Source organism: Dipodomys ordii, unplaced genomic scaffold, assembly GCF_000151885.1.
Source record: "Dipodomys ordii isolate 6190 unplaced genomic scaffold, Dord_2.0 Scaffold30, whole genome shotgun sequence".
Taxonomy (NCBI): domain Eukaryota; kingdom Metazoa; phylum Chordata; class Mammalia; order Rodentia; family Heteromyidae; genus Dipodomys; species Dipodomys ordii.
In genome coordinates this window covers 2180427-2200564 of record NW_012267246.1, presented here as the reverse complement: position 1 = coordinate 2200564, position 20138 = coordinate 2180427, and the positions used below count along the sequence as shown (strand labels likewise).

Here is a 20138-nt window from a genome sequence, read left to right as displayed (position 1 = left end):
AAGTGGCTCAGTGGTAGAGTACTTGCCTTGCATGCATGAGGCTCTGGGTTTGATTCCTCAGCACCACATAAGCAAAAAAAGCTGAAAGTGGTACTGTGGCTCAAGTGATAGAGCACTAGCCTTGAGCTGAAGAGCTGAGGACAGCGCCCAGGCCCAGAGTTCAGGCCCCACGACTGGACCCCCCCAAAAAAAAGAAGAAAAGGAAAGAAGCAAAATATAAGAAATCAAGAAAATGGCAGGAAACATGACACATCTCTCCATAATAACCTTAAATATTAAAGGACTCAATTCCCCAACCAAAAGAAGTAGAGCAGCAGATTGCATCAAGAAACAAGATCCATCCAACTGTTGTCTCATGGGACCCATTTCACAGCCAAAGATAAAAAAAAAAATTCCGAGTAAAGGGATGGAAAGAGATCTTTCATGCAAATGCATCCTGCAAGAAGGCTGATAAAGTAGATTTTTCATTAACTCAGTATGAAGAGACAAGGAAGGTCATTATATATTAATAAAGGGAATGAAGAGGAAATCACAGTGGTCAATATGCACCACACAATGCAACACCTAAATATGGTAAAGAAATACTTTCAGACATACAGAACATGATAGACCCCAACACAATAACAGCGGGAGATTTTTAGCATTCCACTCGCGAAAGGACAGGTCAACCAAACCAAGTGGACTTAACAGACATCTACAGAGCTTTCCACACAATGACCCAATTCACATTTTTCTTAGCAGCCCAAGGAACATTCTCCAAAATTGATCACATCAAAGTACACACAAAGATTCTAAGCAAATACAAGAGAATTGAGAAAAGTCCTATCTGACCACAATGGAATCAAACTGGTTCTCAATAACTAAACATATTGCAGAAAACACCCAAACACATGGAGGCTGAATAACACACTACTGAATGACATAAGCCACAGAAGAAATTAAGGAGGAAATAAGAAAGTCCTTGCAATTCAATGAAACATATCACCTCGGAATCTCTGGTATCCAGCAAAAGCAGTGCGAGAGGAAAGTCTATAGCTCTAAGCACACACATAAAGAAAACAGAAACAGCTCAAGTAAATAACCTCATGATGCAACTAAAATTGCTAGACAAACAAGAGCAAGCCAAACTTCAAACTACTAGATGGAGAGAGATGGAAAAGATTAGAGAAGAAATAAATGAAGTAGAGACTGAAAAAAAAAACTATACATAAAATCAATGAAACAAAAAGCTGGTTCTTTGAAAAAATTAGTAAAATTGACAGATCACTAACAAAACTGATGAAGAAGAGATGAGATTCAAATCAATAAAATCAGAGATGCCACAGTTAACAACAAACATTCAAGAAACCCAAACAATTATGAAGAGCTACTTTCAAAATCTATACTCTAAAAAGATGGAAAACCTAGTAGAAATGGACGCATTTCTAGAGACATACAAACTGCCTAACTGAACTAAGAAGATGTAAACTGGTTGAACAGGCCAATAACACTCAAGGAGATTGAGGAAGTAATTAGAAACCTTCCAACAAGGGAAAGCCCAGGCCCAGATGGATTCACAGCTGAATGCTGTAAGACTTTTAAAGATGAACTAACACCAATACTCCTCAAATTTTCCATGAAAAAGAAATAGAAGGATCAAATCCAAACTCATTCTATGAAGCCAGTATCACGCTTATCCCAAAACCAGGCGAGAATCCAACAAAGAAAGACAACCACAGACCAATTTCTCTGATAAACACATATGCAAAGATCCTCAATAACATATTATCCAATAGAAATCAGAAACAAATTTAACAAATTATACATTATGACCAAGTAGGCTTCATCCCACAGTTGCAAGGCTAGTTTAACATATTCAAATCAATAAATGTAATTTATGTCAACAGAGCCAAAGACAAGAACTACATGATTACCTCAGTAGATACAGAAAAAGCCTTCCACCAAATACAACATCCATTCACATTAAAAGCTCTAGAGAAGCTAGGAATAGAAGGAACATTTCTTAAAATAATAAAGGCTATATATGACAGACCAACAGCCAACATCATACTGAATGGGGAAAAATCAAAACTATTTCCCCTAAAGTCAGGAACAAGGCAAGGGATATCCATTCTCTCTCCACTCCTCTTCAGTATAGTTCTGGAATTTCTAATGGGAACAGTAAGGCAAGGAAAAGACATAAAAGGGATTCACATAGGGAAAGAAGTCAAACTATCCCTATTTGCAGACAACATGATCTTATACCAAAAGAACCCAAATGATTCTATTCCAAGCTCCTAGAGCTGATCAACTATGGCAAAGTAGCAGGATACAAAATTGACCCACAAAAAACCAGTAGCCTTTCTCTATGCCAATAATGTATAAAAAGAAAGGGATATCAGGAAAACACCCTATTTGTATTAGCCTAAAAAATGAACAACTTAGGAATAAACCTAACCAAAGATGTAAAATACCTTTATAGTGAAAACTATAAAACTCTAAAGAAAGAAATTAAAGAGGACACAAGGGAACGGAAAGACCTTCCATGTTCATGGATAGGTAGAATCAATATTGTAAAAATGGCCATACTGCCAAAAATGACATACAAATTTTATGTGGATCAAAATCCCAATGAAGTTCTTTACTGAGATTGGAAAAAAATCCAAAAATTCATATGGAACAACAAAAATCCTGAATAGCCAAACCAATGCTAGGCAAAAAGAAGCAATGTAAGTGGTATGGCAATACCAGACCTCAAGATCTACCTCAGAACTATAATAAAAACAGCTTGGAGTTGGCCCAAAAATAAACCTGAAAATCAATGGAACAGACTAGAAGACCCAGGAAAAAAACCACATATACACTTACAGTTATCCGATATTTGATAAAGGAGACAACATCATCCAGGGGAAAAATAACCTCTTCAATAGTTGGTGTTGGGAAAACTGAGCAGCCAGATGCAGAAAACTAAATGTGGACCCCTGCTTGTCACTGTGCACTAATACCAATTCCAAGTGGGTCAGAGACCTCAATGTCAGACCTGAAACTTAACTACTGCAAACTACTCAGAAAAACATTAGAACTTAGAGGTGTAGTTTTTAGTTTCTGATGATTCCTCTTTACCTCATGTATGGTGTTCAAGTGTACATCTTTGGAAGGGTTGGGGGGAGGGTACAGAACTCGAAGGACAAAGGGTGAGAAAGTACAGCAGTAAAGCTCTACACACTGGTGATAGTGAACTCTACAACTCATGGGTGGAGACGGGAGGGAGGGACTGGGAGGGAGTGAGCGAACAGAAGACAATGTACGAAAGGAAATGTACTCGTTATGTAATTGTAATCTCTGTACATCACCTCTATAATAACAATAAAGTAAATTAAGAACAAAAAATGAAAAGAAGGGAAGAACTTTGCAGGCAACCCAAGTGCTTGTTCGGGTGGACACTTCAAGTAACTTGGCTGTTTTTCTCTGACAAAGTGCCTGGAGGACACAAGTCCTGGGTCAGCAGGGAGGAGTCAGCGGCGAGGGAACCGTGTGAAGAGGCAGGCTGGGTTTGACTTTAGAATCCAACTGGACAAGAAAACCAGAGAAGGATTCTGTTTGGAGGAGGAGTTAGGAAAACCAAGGGCGATGAGAGCTGTAGCTTCCTAAAGAGCGTCCTTAGGAGAGAAGTTAGTAGAAAAGCAGGCAGGTAGGGAATTGTGCCCTATACAATGTGGCAGGATAGGCTGATAAATCAAAACCTGCCTGACAATGAAATGGCGGAAGGAAGGAAGACTGCTACATGAGGACACAGGAGGGGGGAAGTAAGGACTGACCCTGAGGCTTTGGTGCCACAACATTTTAGGCAACAGCCAGGAAACCCAGCAATCAACCATTTCAAGGACTCCAAGTCTCCCTGTTGAACCCGAGCTCTGAAGCCCCCAGAATGGATGGGATAGGTGGAAGTGTTATCTTCTGTGGTGTGTCGATACCACCCCCGTTCTCTGCTGTATTTCTCTTCTCATAAACCATCCTGTCACCTTTACTATGTTCACGTTTTTCCTGGATTCTTCTATGGACAGCTATAAAAAACAGAATAGTTCAGCTGCCCTAAATATCTGTGTGTATCAGGGAGTTTCTGGGTGATGATGATGACAAAGATAACACATATGAAGCATTCATGATGCAATGGACATGGCGCATCACACAAACCATTGGGCTGCAATCTGTCTGCCGAGGTTCCATGCACAGGGATTTCTACAGTCTATGCTTGCATCAGAGACAGAGGCTTAGTGAGGATTCCTAAGAATCTTGCACAAAGCCACTCAGCTCATAAATGACAGAGTTGGCCAAACTCAGATAAGACTTTGGAAGCAATAGAATGATATACATACTATTGTTAAAAGTAGTGTGTGTGTGTGCGCGCGCATGTGGGTGTGGGTGTGCGCGCACGTGGGCCCACCAGTCCTGAGACTTGAACGCAGAGCCTGGAAGCTGTCCCTAAGCTTTTTTGTTGTTTTTGTTCAAGGCTAGTGCTCTACCATTTGAGTCACAGTTCCACTTCTGGCCTTTTGGTTGCTAAGTGGAAATGAGTCTCACAGATGTTCCTGTCTGGGTTGTTTGAACTGTGATCTCCATATCTCAGCTCCCTGAGTAGCTAGGATTACAAGTGTGAGCTACCGGCTCTTGGTGAGTATGTGTTTATTCTAAGATCATAGAAAGTCTTCATTTTAAATACTGACTTTTTTCTATGCCTTGTGTGAGATAGTTCTTGCTTTTTTTTTTTTTTTGTCAGTTGTGGGACCTGAACTCTGGGCCTGGGTGCTGTCCCTCAGCTCTTCAGCTCAAGGTTAGCACTCTACCACTTGAGCCACATTGCCGCTTCCAGCTTTTTCTGCGTATGTGGTGCTGAGGAATCGAACCCAGAGCCTCATGCTTGAAAGGCAAGCACTCTACACTGAGCCACCTTCCCAGCCTTGTGTGAGATATTTCTAAGCCATGTTCATAGGCCAAGGAAGTCCTCCTAAATTAAGCATTGTCTTTCAGATGACAGTCTTGGAAAAACATTCACAACAAAACAACATCCTGGAAGAAAGCATTTGTAGCACACACAACCAACAGGGAGGGACATGGCTCCCATATGAAAAGCTCCTGTAAAAGTTCAGCACCACACCTGACAACGCAAAAGAAAAATAGCTTAAAGCACAAAGGGCGAACCCTTAGAACAAGAAGAATGAAGTTACACAAAGTACGTAAGTAAGTAAAACCAATTTATCTAACAAGTTGGTATGTTACTTATAGAACATAGTTGTATTAAAATATGCCTTTTTCTTTGGCTTTCTAGAATGGATCTTGTTTCCCCAAAATGGTTCATTTGGTTTGAATGACACTTGTCATTCATAAGTGAAAATTTCTAAGAAAGGAGAAAATTATGTCTAATGGTTTAATCATGAATCTAAAGTTATAATAACCTTGAATCTTTATGAAGTCATTCATTTGTGATTACCACACAACTCTGTAGGTTGAAAAGTGGCACACGGTATACTTACACGCATCAACAAAGCTCATCACAAAAGTCTTACAGGAATACTCTATCGTACTGGTATTAGCTGTACTGGAGGACTTGGAGCACTTCCTCCTGGGCCCCATCCACTCTGCACTCAACCCCAGGGAGGAACTCGGCTGACTGGCTCTTCCCATGCAGAATTCTTTCCTCATCTAAGGGGATTTTGAACCTAATTGGTGGCTACTTTTCTTGATTCAGGGGCCCACAAACAAACATAAAGCCGAGCAGCAGAACTGACCTTCAATGATGTGCTTTCTTGATAACCCTCTTTCCGTCTCAGCTCTGCAAAGAGAAAGGAGTTCGTGACTTGACTGTGCTTTTGAAAAAAATTCTGATTCAAAATGCAGAGGAATAATAACTGTCACTTAGTCTGCATTGCTAATTTTCTACCCTGTTCTTGGTGGATTCTGCAGGAGTGGTTGTTGTATACTCCTTTTCTTCAGTGATGCAAGGATTGTATTGTGTCCACAGCATTATTACCACTCCACTCCAGGTTCACGTGACAGTCAGCCATATAATCTTCCAAGTACAGCCCAACCCACATTTGCACCCCCTCAGCGCTTGAAGGAGGTGGAGGAGGTAGAAGGGGAGGAGGAGGAAAAGGAGCTGCTGATGTGAACTTTCCCAAGCAAATTTAACAAAGAAAGTCTACAAAGAAACTGAACAACTGTTTTTTCTTGAGAATGTGATGAGCCAAGTTTTTTCTTTAGTTTCCTAAGAAGACAAAACTTTTGAAAATGAACCAGACAAGGGAAAACCTGGAGAGAGCAAGTGAAGAGGTGACATTGTCTAAAAAGAAATGTTCTCTTTACCTGACTTATGTAACCCCTGTACCTCACCTTTATTATCATAATAAATAAATAAATGAAGACACACTGTGTTGATAGAGACTTTCACCCTCTCAGTTGATTCTCAAGCTCTGGACAATTAGAAAATAACTGTGGTGGTTGCATTTCACAATAGTCATGAATTGCTTCTTTAGCATCAATACTTTGGGAAGACTATGGTTTTTTTGTTGTTGTTGTTGTTTAGTTTTTGTCAGTCATGGGCCTTGACTGGGCACTGTCCCTCAGCTCTTCAGCTCAAGTCGAGCACTCTACCACTTGAGCCACAGCACCACTTCTGATTTTCTGGTGGCTTTGAACCGCTATCTTCAGATCTCAGCCTCCTGAGTAGCTAGGATTACAAGTGTGAGCCACCATCACCTGGATTTTGAGCAGGCTCTTTAGAAACCATAGCTATTCACCTGTGTGAATGTGTCTGTACAAAGTATATTTATGTACTGTATGCACAACAGCACTAGGTAGAGTTCTTGCATATTATTTTGCTTCCAATTGTTTCACTTTCTAGTTCACCATGGGCAAACTTTTGTGTACCATTGCAAACATACCAGCCAATGGTATTATGGGTTATAAGACAAGTAAGAGATACCACCAGGTACCATGTGGTTTGATTTCTGTGGAAATGGCAATAGGAATTAGAATGCAACTTCTACCTTCATTTATGTCATGAATCAATGGGCTGAAAACCAATAATAAAATATGCAAGTGTGTGTGTGCGTGTGTGTGTGTGTGTGTGTGTGTGTGTGTGCGCGTGCACATGCACGTGCACTCGCAATATACCTTGGGATTAGAGAGCTCCTACAGAACTAGCCCCTCCTGCCTCCTCTTTAAAACAAAACCACATACTCTGCCAATTATTGAGGAGTAGACAAGGGTTGGCTTGCTTCTGCTTTCTTTTCTTTTCTTTCTTTCTTTCTTTTTTTTTTGCTCAGATTTCAACACTCCTGGAGAGTCCCATGAGCAGCGTGGTGCCAGCCATTGCTCTGGTATTTGCACTGGCTTGCTGGTTGTCCTAAGTTTGTCAGAAAAGGCCAGCCTTCTAGTTCTCGCTGGCTAGCGTAAACACGAGTTCAAACCCTAGCAGTCTGGTCCATCAGAAACCAACTCATCCTGTGAAATTGGTTCTGCATCCCACAGCAGAGAGCAGACCTCTCTTTCATTTGGCCTGACAGGAGTGGTGTGGGTACAGCTTCTGCCGTCTCCCCAGGAGATGGTCCTTTTGATCAGCCGTCTCCTAGCCCTCTGCAGAAAGGACCAGAGTCTCACAAGTAAAGCCAGACAAGCTATTTTTATCTTTGCATTCCATGGAAGCCTCTGAGCTTTGGCAGATTTGAGTAGCTTTTCTTCCATTCTGATGCTTTAGTTTCTTCCTCTGAAATCTGAACTCTATTTTGGAAATGATTCTAAGTATGACACTGGCATTTGAAAATTCTGTATGAATCACTTAGTAAAAGTGACCGCATGCTTTTTATGCTCTAAATTTCTTTGGGAATCCTAGCCAGATTGCTATTTCTGTAGCATGAGGAGATAAAAGGCAACAAGACATAGCTCTCTCCGAGCCAATTAATTTGAACACAACTCAAATGTAAAGTAGTTGTCTAGGAGAGAATAAAAAAGCACCATGTACTAGTTACTCCCTTCCCGGGAGGGAAAATATAAAATGTAGAACTTACTTTCCGCCCCAGTAGAGTTTGGTTGTTATGACCAGGCTGGACCTCCTGCATACCAAACAGCCACAGAGAAACAGTCAGAACATTGCATACCAAACAGACACAGAGCAACGGTGAGAATATGGTATACCAGACAGACATAGAGAACACAGGCTTGAACTCAGGGCCTGGGTGCTGTCCCTGAGCTTCTTTTACTCAAGGCGAGCCCTCTACCACTGGAGCCACAGTGCCACTTCTGGCTTTTTCTGTTTATGTGGTGTTGAGGAACCGAACCCAGGGCCTCATGCATGCTAGGCAGGCACTCTACCACTGAGCCACCTTCCGGGCCCCACCATTGGCTTCTTTGTAACAAGAAACATTTGTTGCATACATCGGCAACCCTGTCCCACTGGAGTTACTTCTCAGAGAAGCGACTGGAGCGGGCAGAGAGGAGGTCTGGAGATAGGGCACATGGAGTGCCCAAGGGGCTGACATTTGCTAGTTAGTCCTCCCACCTTGCATTCTGCACTGTGTGGGGTGGGGGGAGAACATTTTTCACCTTCAACTAAAAGCTGATTGGAAAGCTCTGAAGAAGGAACGCCACTCTCAGTGGTCCAGGGCAGTTGTGTGTAACTGATACTTCACACTCATTCAGTACCACCGCAGACTTGTTTTTCTGCAGTTAGGTTTCCTGCAAGTGATGGCCATGTAGGGGTACACCCCCATGCTTGTGTTCAAGAGTGGACGGGGTCACGTGCGGTGGAGCATGCTACTGTGACTACTGGGTAGCGCGCCAAGGCCTTTGCACACTTACCACACTTTGTCAGCACATACTCATGAGTAGTTATGTGGTCCGATTTGTAGGGGAAATGGAGAGTCAGAGCAGTGAAGCAACCTGCCCCTGTAAAACACTAGGAAGTGACTGTCCAGGACAAGCAGCGGGGTGCGTTGCTGGACCCAGCTTTTGTGGGTGGGTACAGTGGAACATACCTGTAATCCCAGCTACTGGGCAAGCAGAGGAGAGTGGAGGAGACACAGGGAGAGGCCAGCTGGAGCATGGCCACATCTCAAGAAAAAAATCCACTCCGGAGGCCACAGATAGGAGGATCGCAGCCTGAGGCTGGCCCCTGACACAAGACCCTTTCGAAAAATAACTATTTGGAAAAGGACTGGGAGAGTAGCTCGGTGGTAAAGTAAGGCAAAGTCCTGAGTCCAAGCCCCCAGCACCACAAAGAGAAAGCGCTGTGAAGGCTCGGGGCTAGGAAGATGAGCTATATGTCTTCAGAGTCCCTGGACAGGAGGTGGTGTGAGTGCTCTCAGGCAGGAGGGGAACGGGCTGTTACCCGCTGTGACATGGGGCTGTCCTCACCCCTGCCAGACACAGCCACCCTCATCACCACTAGTTCGGGGCACAGAAGGTGCTGGATGGGGCGGGGAGGCCCCTTGCACGGTAACAGTAAAGTGCTTTTCTGAGTACCTGAGTGATAGGGCACCACTGTGGGGAAAACAGGTGCTGTTTTCTGAGTACCTGGGTATAGGGACAGGTGCTGCCTGCCTGTGCTCAGATAAGCTCCCAAGTGCTTAGCCCAGTGGCTTCTTGTTTAGTCATTTGTTTGCGCCCAGAGTCGTTAATCAAATGAACGGCGGCTGTGCACCTCTGTGTGTGGGTATTACTCTCCCTGAAGCTCATTTTCCTTCACCTAATTACCACGAATGGCCATGAGAGCTACGAAAATGTCGCCTTCTTTCATGCACAAATATCTCATAAACACTCTCTTTCTCTGGCCAGGCCTGCAGTATTTCACTGTGATCAATGATCAGTCAATAGTATTTGAAGTGCACGTAATGAACGCTGACATTTGTTCTTAAACCATTGTGAATCATTTCTTTACCAAGAATGGATTTTTTGACAGCTCTTTGATTAAGCACATATATTAATTTTTTTTCTCTTTGGTACACTCAATGGCAATTTTTAAAAAAGCAAACAGCCAAGGTGCCAGTGGCTCACACCTATAATCCTAACCACACAGGAAGCTGAGATCTGAGGATCACAGTTCAAAGCCAGCCTGGGCAGGAAAGTCAGAGAGACTCTTATCTCCAATTAACCACCAAAACCCAGAAGTTGTCCTGTGGCTCAAGTGGTAGAGTGCTAGCCCTGAGCAAAAGAGCAAAAGGACAGCACATGAGCCCTAAGCTTAAGTCCCAGGACCAGCAACAACAACCACAACAAAGCAGACAGAGGGTAATGGTTGGGGACTGGTGGTACCTCCAGCCTTTCTTCTTGATGATGCTCCCCAGAATTGTCTCGGCCCTGGGGAAGAAGCAGAGAGTGTCTCAGGATGGGCAGCCAGGCCAACCCGAACCCCAGAGCCATTCTTTGCTGGCATCTCAGAGCCCGCATAGCCCGAAATAGAAGCGTTCTCTGTTGGTAGCGCACGCTCCACTGTTTTCTGCTTGTGCCAGCACAATCCTGCTATAGAGCATTCCAGAAGTGCCTGCCAAGTCCTGACAGGCTGGCAGGGGACCGCCTGCGGGCCTGATACTAAGAAACAGCAGAAGCATTTGGCAGTTTGGTGTTTTTCAAACCACCGATCCAGTGTATAAATATCCTGGGGTCCACCGAGCATCAAGGTATTCTTTCTAACTGTGTGGCCGTGAGGACAGGGGAACGCACACTGTCTGGGCAGAAAACATGGGCTCCCGGGTGATCTGGAGGGAGGATGAGGAACCCGTGACAAGACCTAAGGAGGAACTGCAGAGTGCTGTCCTGAGGCCGGGCCATGGAGAGCTATACTGAAGAGACCTACTCCCCTCCCCTCCTCCTCAGTGGGGGCCCAAGCTTGAGGAAAGGGGAACTCCCCCCCCAGGTCCCTGGCAAGACCCCTACTCAGCCCCAGAAGCCCCTGGCCATCAGAGGCTTCGTGAAGGCTCAGTGCTCTGCCACTCTCGAGCTCGAGGGAGGGTCCCGGCTAACTGTCACATCACATCAGCAGAAGTCCTGCGTGTGTTTGGAGACACAGCCTGGAAGAAGTCATGATGTGGGGTAGCTGTGGTGCGGCCCCCACACAGCCTGGCACCGAGTGCCAGCGCCAGCCTGGTCTTTGGGAGTGCGCTCTGCTTTCCACACGCCCTTTCTAACTCAGTTCACAGTGGGATGCTCAGTTCCACACTTACATGGGTCAGGTCAGTAGGATTCAATGATCGCCCCTCACAGGAGGGGTGTGGATGGGGCCTCGCAGGGTCCGCGCGCGCTAACACACTGAGAGCCACACAGGGCTGGGTGTGCCGGCCGGGCCGGGTGTGCTGGCCGGGCCGGGTGTGCTAGGGGGACTCGGCCCTCATGACTTCTGCTTTCTTTTCTTGGACTCACGGAAAACAGAAGAGATGTGGGCCCCAGAGTCCCCAGCTATGAACACGTGTCCTTGAAAAGCAGGATAGGGGCAGGGAGGGCACCCACGGACTCTGTGAGGACCCCGTGTGGGCAGGTCTGGCTGCTCTGGCCTCCCTGAGGGACTGAGGGGCCTGGGGCTGGATGTTGATTACAAGTGCTCTCAGCTTAGAGGTTCTTGGGGTTCTCACACCATGGTCCAGTTATTTGGCTCCTTCGCTTCAGGAAGCAGACATCCATGTCCACGCCACAAGGCCAGGACCCTCGGTCTGTTCTCCAGGGCACCCGTGCCCGCTGTGACCTGGGCGGTATGGGTGCTGGAGGCCCCAGGGGACACTCCTGTGGGTGAGCTAGCTGCCCACATGGAGCCCCACACCGGAGCTCAGGTCCCAGGAAAGGCATGGTGGAAGGTGACTCCTCTCTGGGCCTCTCTGCCCTCGAGGTGGGCTGTGCAGGGCGCTCTCATGAGAGCTACTGAGTCACCAGCACCGCTGGTCAGCAGGGAGGGCAGCCCTGGGCTGCTCTTCCGGACCTGCAGGTGAGCAGCCAGCTTTGACTCATGTTGGATGCTGTTCATCCATCTGCTTGCTCCCTCCCTCCCTCTGCTCCCAGACCGGTAAACCATCACCCTGGCCTCCTAGCCCCGCCTCCTTCCCACCCACGTCCATTCAGGGGCAGTCTGGATGGCCAGAGAGAGCCAGGGTAGGCAGCACATCCAGGGCTAATGGTGGTGATGGAGGGGAGGGGCAGGGCCCTGGTGCCTGAGAAGGCAGCAGCCCTTTCCCAGCAGCCCCTGGAAGAGCCTGGAACATCCCGGGTGTCTTTCCAAGTGGACGCAAACAGGTCGAGACTTACTTTCCAGCAGCATAGACCTCAGCAGTGTCAAAGAGATTGACACCACTCTCGTAGGCAATCGTCATCAGCCGCTCTGCCACCTGCAAGGGGACAGGAAGGTCAGGCCGGGGCTGGGGTGTCCCCAGCTTGGGGAGTCACCTGGAAATTTCACTGCAAGACTGGCACTTAGTGAGCCCTCTGTGGGGCCCAGCAGGGCACCGTGGCGTCTCCCATGCTGGACCCACAATGTTCTGTGCCATCTCCTCCCTCGGACAAAGCTCTAGTCCTATACAGCTTCTCGCTTCTCCACACTCTTCTCTGTATTGGCGGCTGGATGAGGCCTGACCTGAAAGCTTGTGATTTTATTTTTTCCCAGGCTGTTGCAAAACTCCTGTAGCCCAGCCTCCTCACAGAGAGCCTGGATCCACACTGGGTGGAGGTAGCGGGTCACCTGACCACCACGATGGGGCCCTCCCTGCCCAGCCCCCAGACATACCTGAGACCTTGTCCTTAATGCATGGGGTGGGGGGTGAGGGGGAGAGAGCCATCAACAGACCCCAACCCTTGCTCTTACTGCATGGGACAGAAGCCAGGGCCGTAGACAACAGCTCAGGGATACAATAAGCAACCGAGTACAGGGAACGTGTCTTCTTTCGGCCATCTGATTTATTCCTTGTTGGGCAAATACCCACTTCACAAATAATTACAGTTGGCTTTTTTACTGTGTATATTTTTTAATTAATTTGTTTTGTGAAGGTGGGCTAAAGTTCCCTCATCAGCATTTCCAAGGTAAACTCTTCTGTTGTTTTGAAAACCAGGAGGCTAACAAGACAAGAGTCCATGCGGACAAAGCTAGCTACTCGGTGGTAGGGGGACTGGATTCCACTGTGCATCCACTCAGTACCTCCACCCCCTTACAGTCAGACAAGGTCAGAGGATACAGGGCATTAGCCTTGAGTGATTTCCTCCCTCCCTCCCTCCCTTTCTTCCTTCCTTCTTTCCCTTCCCTTCCTTTCCTTTCTTCCCTCCCTCCATCCCTCCCTCCCTCCTTCCTTCCTTCATTCCTTCCTTCCCTTCTACCATCCTTCCCTTCTTCCTTCCCTCCCTTTCTTCCCTCCCTCCTTTCTTCCTTCCTTCCCTCCTTCTTTCCCTCCCTCCCTCCTTCCTTCTTTCTTTTCTTCCTTCTTTCTTCCCTTCCTTGTCCCTCTCTCTTACCAGACATTTCCACACACATATACAATATACCACCATTGGCTTCACCCTCTGCCTCTCTCTCTCATCTCTTCCCCTTATCAGGAGAGTTGGTTTTCTGTTTCTCTTTTAGTGGGAGAAGAATGAGCTTTATTATCACAAAACCAGCAAGTGGGAAGATGGGGACTTTTTGCTTTTAAAAAGCCATCTTGGCTGGGAATGTGGCTTAGTAGTAGGAGTGATCACCTAGCATGCATGTGGCCCTGGGTTCAATTTCTCAGTACCACATACACAGAAAAGGCCTGAAGTGGCACTGTGGCTCAAGTGGTAGAGTGCTAACCTTGAGCAAAAGAAGCTCAGGGACAGTGTCCCAGGCCCTGAGTTCAAGCCCCAGGACTGGCAAAAGAAAGGAAGGAAGGAAGGAAGAAAAAAAGGAAGGAAGAGAGGGAGGGAGGGAAGAAGGGAGGGAGAGGAGAAGGAAGGAGGGGGGAAGAAAGGAGAGGGAGGGCCATCTTGCTCACCCAGAGCCTCTGCCGTAGTTTGGGGAGGCATGTGGCAGACTTGCACCTCAGAGGTCTGCTGGCTGCGGTCTCTGAGCTCACCGAGGGAAGAACCTCAGGACTCATGCTCGGTGCCTGTCCTCCAGGATTCGTGGTGCTCAGTGCCTGGCATCTCCCTGACGCACGCCTCACAGGTAAGGGTGACAGTGCCCTGAGTCAGGCCCTGACTGGAAGGTGCCCACTGCAGTCCCAAGGCCTTCACTGACTGTAATGACTACCCGAGCCACGGGAGCAGGTCTACCACCTCAGGCCTACGCAATGCATGATGGGTCAACCTCTTCCTTGGAATTCAGGATCAGCACAGTTATTCTAGTTTAAGGAAGACTGAGGCTCACAGACTTGCCCAGGCCGCAGTGACCAACAGTCTGCTCTGCCATGACTCAGAGGATTTCTGTGACTTGACTTTTTGTGGTGCTAAAAGGGAGAAAATCTCACGTGACCTGAGAGCAGCTGGCCACCGGAGTCACAGCTAAGAATGAATCAGGAAAGCAATCAATCAGCAACAAAAATCTTCTCATAACGTGACAGAAAATTAGTTAATTCCAAATGGTGTCATTGTCTAATTCCAATGGTTTCATTCATTCCCTGCCTCAGGGGCTATAAATAAATAGCCTAAATGTGAAAATGGCAGGAGGGAAGATAGAATTGGGACTGCTCTTCGAGTCAGTCTTACCTGTTTTCGGGATTCAATCCCCCCTGGCGAGAGAGGATCCCTTCCCCCCACCCTCACCCTCAGCTCTGAGTCTCCCTTCACAGTGGAGACAGGAAGCCACTCACCTCATCTGAAATTTGGCCTCCGAATGTCACCCATGTTCCTGGAAGAGAATGAATATTTACACATTATTCATAATCTCTTTTCTAACACTGTGTCAATAAGAGGGAACCAAATCTTTTTACACCAGGGCCACCTCAACAGTTGTGCGGGTTCGCAGGGACGCGTGGAGGAGGGCGCACGTGCCCCTTGCTGCTGGCTTCTCCTCCTGCAGTGGACTCCACGAGGGCTCTGCACCCCTCTGGGGGAGGTGGGCGCCACTACCACGGCGGCCCCGTCCTGAAGGAAGCTCCTCTCCCTCTGCAGGACCCGGGAGCCAGGGCTACTAAGCCCCTTTGGCTCTTGCCATTCTTGCTTTCACTTAGCTAAAAGCAGCAAGAGCAGACAAACCACCAAAGGAGCGTGACCTTGGCTTGCCCTTGCCCTCTGCTCTGCGTCTAACCAGACCTTGGTTCTGTATCCCCCGCTACCCCTCAGAGGGAACCCAGCACTACTGGCAATACCCAGACACCACGCTGGTGCTCTGATTGGCTTCTCCAGAATGGGAGTGGCTGTCGGTCAGGTGAAGGACAGGAGGACTGGGAAGACCTGGGGATCCAGGATTGGGCAGAAGCCAAAGATTTGTATGTGCTTCTCTGAGCTACAGAGAGCCTGAGTCTGCACAAGGGCAGCACACCCAGCACAGGCGGGCAGCGTCTCTGTGAGGGAAGGCCCACGTCTTCTGTGGTATTTGAGATGTTGAATCCAATAGCAGTTATTTACCACCAGGTGTTTACTTTCATGTTTCTTACGGTAAACTGAACTTGTACCTCTTCTGAAAAATAGCATTGTGCATTTTAAGAAAAAAGAAATAGGAGTATACTTTCTTTTTGGTAAATGGGAAGAATATTCAAATGAAGACTGTTTGCACAGAAAATTCCCATCCTAAAGGCACCCTAATACAAACACCTGGGTCTTTTATCCAGAAAAGATGGGCTTCGGAAAACGTAATGAACTAAAGCACTGCAGCATTTGTTTTTGAGAGAGAATATGCTAAGGGAGGTGCTCTGAAATTCTGCTGTCTATTTAGTGAAAAAAAATTGCCTGGGCATTAAAACCTTTAACAGATAACACGTTTATAGTAGAATCCTATCTGAATGCTGCTGGAAGAGGTGTCCACGGCCTACCTAACCTTCTGCAAACATTACATACTCACCAGCTTTTCAGCTCAGCATCCTGAAACATGATTACACACTTTCAGGACAAGTTAGATTACTGGTGATCTTTGCTATTGCAGCAAGTGGAAAAACAATGTAACAATTATGTATGAAAAAAACAGCATACTATTAACTGTATTTACTTGTCGAATGGTAAGGATTCTGAAGGGATCAAAGAACTTTTGGACAAAAAATTTATGAAAGGCCAAAAACATCAGGGAATGGCTTGCCTTGTGTGATGACAAAGGTCTTCAACTGGTTGCCATTAGAAGTCACTGGTTAAAGTGAGTCCCTATTACCCAGAGGGAGGCTGAAGGATGGACGAAGCTGCCATCCAGCGTGGATGGGAGACGGCATGATGTGATAGGGACACTGTCTAATCTCTTACTTTCCTCATTCATCAGGAAGTGCCTTGGGCTAAAGCACTAAAGTGGGCCAAGACATAGATTTAGTAATTATCACCACAAATTAGTTATTCTTCATCTACATCTTCAAGTAAAATCAGGTCATTGTGTGCTTAATGAATTTTCTGGCTTACTTGTGCTGTGATGCAGACCAGGATTTTTTAAAACTCTTTTATGTTTGTTTGTTTTTATTGTAAAAATAGTGTACAGAGGAGTTATAGTTACATGAGTAAAGTAATGAGTACATTTCCTATCCCGCATTGTTACCTCCTTTGTTTATCCCCTACCATCCCTTCCCTCCTCACTTCCAAGTTGTAAAGTTTGTTTTCAACATAGTCTTGTACATCTCATTGTTACAATGGGTAAACCTGTATCCTTATTTCAGCATTTTTAAAAATCTCCCTTCCCCTCCTCAAATTAGAAAAATATATATACAAGATTTAGGGGGCACTGACATCAAATATAGTGAAAACAGGGGATGTACTGTGGGGGAAACACATACAAAAGAAGCAAAAAAATATCACATAGTACATTTTAAATTAGTTAAAAACAATAGCAAGCAAGAAAAAAACAGTTGTGTCCATATCTTGAGGTTCACTTAATATCATCTTTTTTTTCAATTTTTTTATTGTGATTAACTGGTTACATAATTTCCCAAATTTCACAGAATTGTGGGATAGTGATGCTTAGTTAAAGTCACAAACACATTCTAACTTTCATGGGGCAAATTGTCTATCATGGTCTAGAACATTTATGAGTTCAATGAGTTTTGCAGTACAGTTATTTCGTCCACATAGGGTGATATGTACATTTCTTTTGTTTTGCATAGCATCAGCTGTTCCCTCTTTCCCACTTGTTCCCTCCCTCCCATCACTGCCATTGAGTTGCTTAGTTCATTTTGATCAATGTCCAGTGCAGCTGATGGGTCCCACTGTTATATGCTTTTCCCTGATTCTCTCTGGTTCTGTGTCGTCCTCCTGGTTTCCCTCTGGTGTGCACATATATACCATACATGTGATTAGCAGCATGGGGTTATTTAGTAGTGATTCGACCAGATGAGTGGAGGTCCTTTGTTACTTAAGTCCTGTGAATTTTGTTGTATCACCTAACATTTTGGATTTAACATCCACTTATCAGGGAGACCATGTGCCTCTTGTCTCTTTGCACTTTACTTACCTTGCTCAACATTTCTTCTAGCTCCATCCATTTCCCTGCAAATGCCATTATTTTGTCCTTTCTAATGGCTGCATACTATTCCATTGTGTATAGTTACAACAATTTTTGGATCCATTCATCTGTGGTGGGACATCTGGGTTGTTTCCATATCCTGGCTATTGTGAACAGTGCTGCAATAAACATGGAGGTGCATGTGTCCTTGTTATACTGGTTCCTGTTGTTCAGGATAGATGCCTAGAAGTGGTATGACTGAGTCATAAGGGTGGTCAATATTTAGCTTTCTAAGGACCCTCCAGACTGCTTTCCAAAGTGGTTGTATAAGTGTACATTCCCACCAGCAGTGTAATAGGGTTCCTCTTTCTCTGCATCCCCTCCAGCATTTGTCATTGAATGCCAATCATTTTTAATGTGAGAAAGAAATCTATGAAGAAATTACAGAAAAATATTTCCAGTGAATTTTCCTCATGTGTTTCTTTGCCATTTTTACCTCTTCTTCTGAGAAGTCTCTCTTTAGTTCCCTTGCCCATTTAGTAATTGGTTTGTTAGGTTTGGGAGGGATTAGTTTTTGAGTCCCTGTATATACTGGATATTAACCCATTGTCTGTTTTGTTTTTTTTTTTTTGTCAGTTGTGGGGCCTGAACTCTGGGCCTGGGCGCTGTCCCTCAGCTCTTCAGCTCAAGGCTAGAGCTCTACCACTTGAGCCGCAGCACCACTTCTGGCTTTTTCTGCTTATGTGGTGCTGAGGAATTGAACCCAGGGCCTCATGCATGCGAGGCAAGCACTCTACCACTGAGCCACCTTCCCAGCCCTTAACCCATTGTCTGATATATTGCTGGTAAATATTTTTTCCCAGTTAGTTGTTTGTCTTTCTAGCTTGGTTGCTACAGCTTTAGCTGCGCAGAAACTTTTTATTTTAAGGTAGTCCCATTTGTCAAGTCTCTCCAATTTGTTGTGACCCTGGGACTCTGTTCAGGAAGTTCCTGCCTGTGCCAATAAGTTCAAGTGTCTCTCCTACTCTGTCCTGCAGTAGTTTCAGAAATTCAGGCTTGATGCTAAGGTCTTTAATCCATTTTGAGTTGATGTTGGTGCATGGTGATAGGCTGGGGTCCACTTTTAGTCTTCTGCATGTGGCCTCCCAGTTTTCCCAGCACCAGTAGTTGAAGAGGCTGTGTTTCTTCCACTGTATGTCTTTGGCTCCTTTGCCAAATATCAGCTGACTGTAGGTATGTGGTTTTATTTCTGGATCTTCTATTCTATTCCATTGGTCTTCAGGTCTGTTTTTGTGCCAGTACTATGCTGTCTTTGTTATTATGGTTCTATAGTAGAGTTTGAAGTTCGGCATGAATATCCCTCCCATGTTGTTTTTATTCCCTAGAATAGTTTTGGCTATTCTAGGTCTTTTGTTGTTCCATATGAATTTTTGGACTGTTTTCTGCATTTCAGAGATGTACATCATTGGGATTTTAATAGGAATTGCATTTAATTTGTATATTAATTTTGGCAGTATTGCCATTTTCTCTATATTAAGTCTGCCTATCCAAGAGCATGGAAGGTCTTTCCATTTCTTGTGTCTTCTGTGATTTCTTTCTTTAACTTTTTATAGCTTTCATTAAATAGTTCTTTTACATCTTTGGTTAGGTTAATTCCTAAATATTTTATTTTGGGGGAGGTTATTGTGAATGGGGTTGCTCCCTTTACTTCCCTCCTCTCTGCTTGTACATTGTCAGTGTACAGGAAGGCGACTGATTTTTGTGGGTTGATTTTCGGACCAGGATTTTTAAGCAGCTCCTGTCCTGAAAGGACCTGGTCCTGGCTCCACTGAGCAAAGATGGGCCTGGCCCTGATCTTACGGGTGACATCACCACTAATCGGTACCTGTTCAATGGTTTTGTAGGGGGACTGTCACAATGCAGATGTACTTTTGCTTATAGTGAGGTTATGTCCTGCTGAATCTATCATACATTGAAAATAACACAGGCCATCTGCAGTTAATAGACTCAACCTGCCAAACAGCACAGCTTAGTAGCCCAGTCTCTGTAGAGTATGGGATGTGTCGTTCACAGCAGCCTGGAGCTGGGCCTCGCTCCTGCTCCAAGCATCACGGGCAGTGCAACCCTGAGGGAAATCAAAGTTAATGAATGGGTGTTTGCCCAGCCGTGCATGAGGCTCTGGGTTTGACTCCTAGCACCACAAAAAATGGTTAAAAGCAAAAGATAAAGAAGTAGAGTTTCTACCTGAGTATATTACTTCTATGTCATCATAAAGCCAAAACAATGGAAGTCAGCACATTACAAGTTGGGGATTGTATTTGCACAAATAGAATCTTTTGCTTCTCTTTTTTGTCAGGTAAGATAAAAGAAATTGTTATTAATTATTATGAATGGGTTTCAGATCAGCAGGTCAGATTATGAGTATATGTTCTCTCTGCTCTTGACTGGGATGTGGTCCTTGCTCACTGTGGCCATGCGCCTCTGTCCTGTGCACCCCATCCACTACCCTCGACAGAGATCAGCCCAACCCTGCTCCACTTTACCTGCCCAGGCTCGGACTTTCAATCTCCAAACACATGGAGCTGACGTTTCTTCATAAGTAACTTGT

The 20138-nt window shown here is 45.5% G+C and overlaps 1 protein-coding gene across 3 annotated transcripts in view; it reads right to left on the bottom strand.

Moving 5' to 3' along the window:
* Kcnab1 (potassium channel, voltage gated subfamily A regulatory beta subunit 1) overlaps positions 1-20138 on the bottom strand; it is a 212226-nt gene that overhangs the window by 31700 nt on the left and 160388 nt on the right. For all 3 annotated transcript variants that reach the window (XM_013016169.1, XM_013016171.1, XM_013016170.1), the window contains exons 3-7: positions 14769-14806; positions 12262-12341; positions 10285-10329; positions 8043-8087; positions 5766-5809 (exon numbers count right to left, since the gene is read on the bottom strand). In XM_013016169.1, the coding sequence (XP_012871623.1) occupies positions 5766-5809; positions 8043-8087; positions 10285-10329; positions 12262-12341; positions 14769-14806 (252 nt within the window). The remainder of the gene's footprint in view (positions 1-5765; positions 5810-8042; positions 8088-10284; positions 10330-12261; positions 12342-14768; positions 14807-20138) is intronic.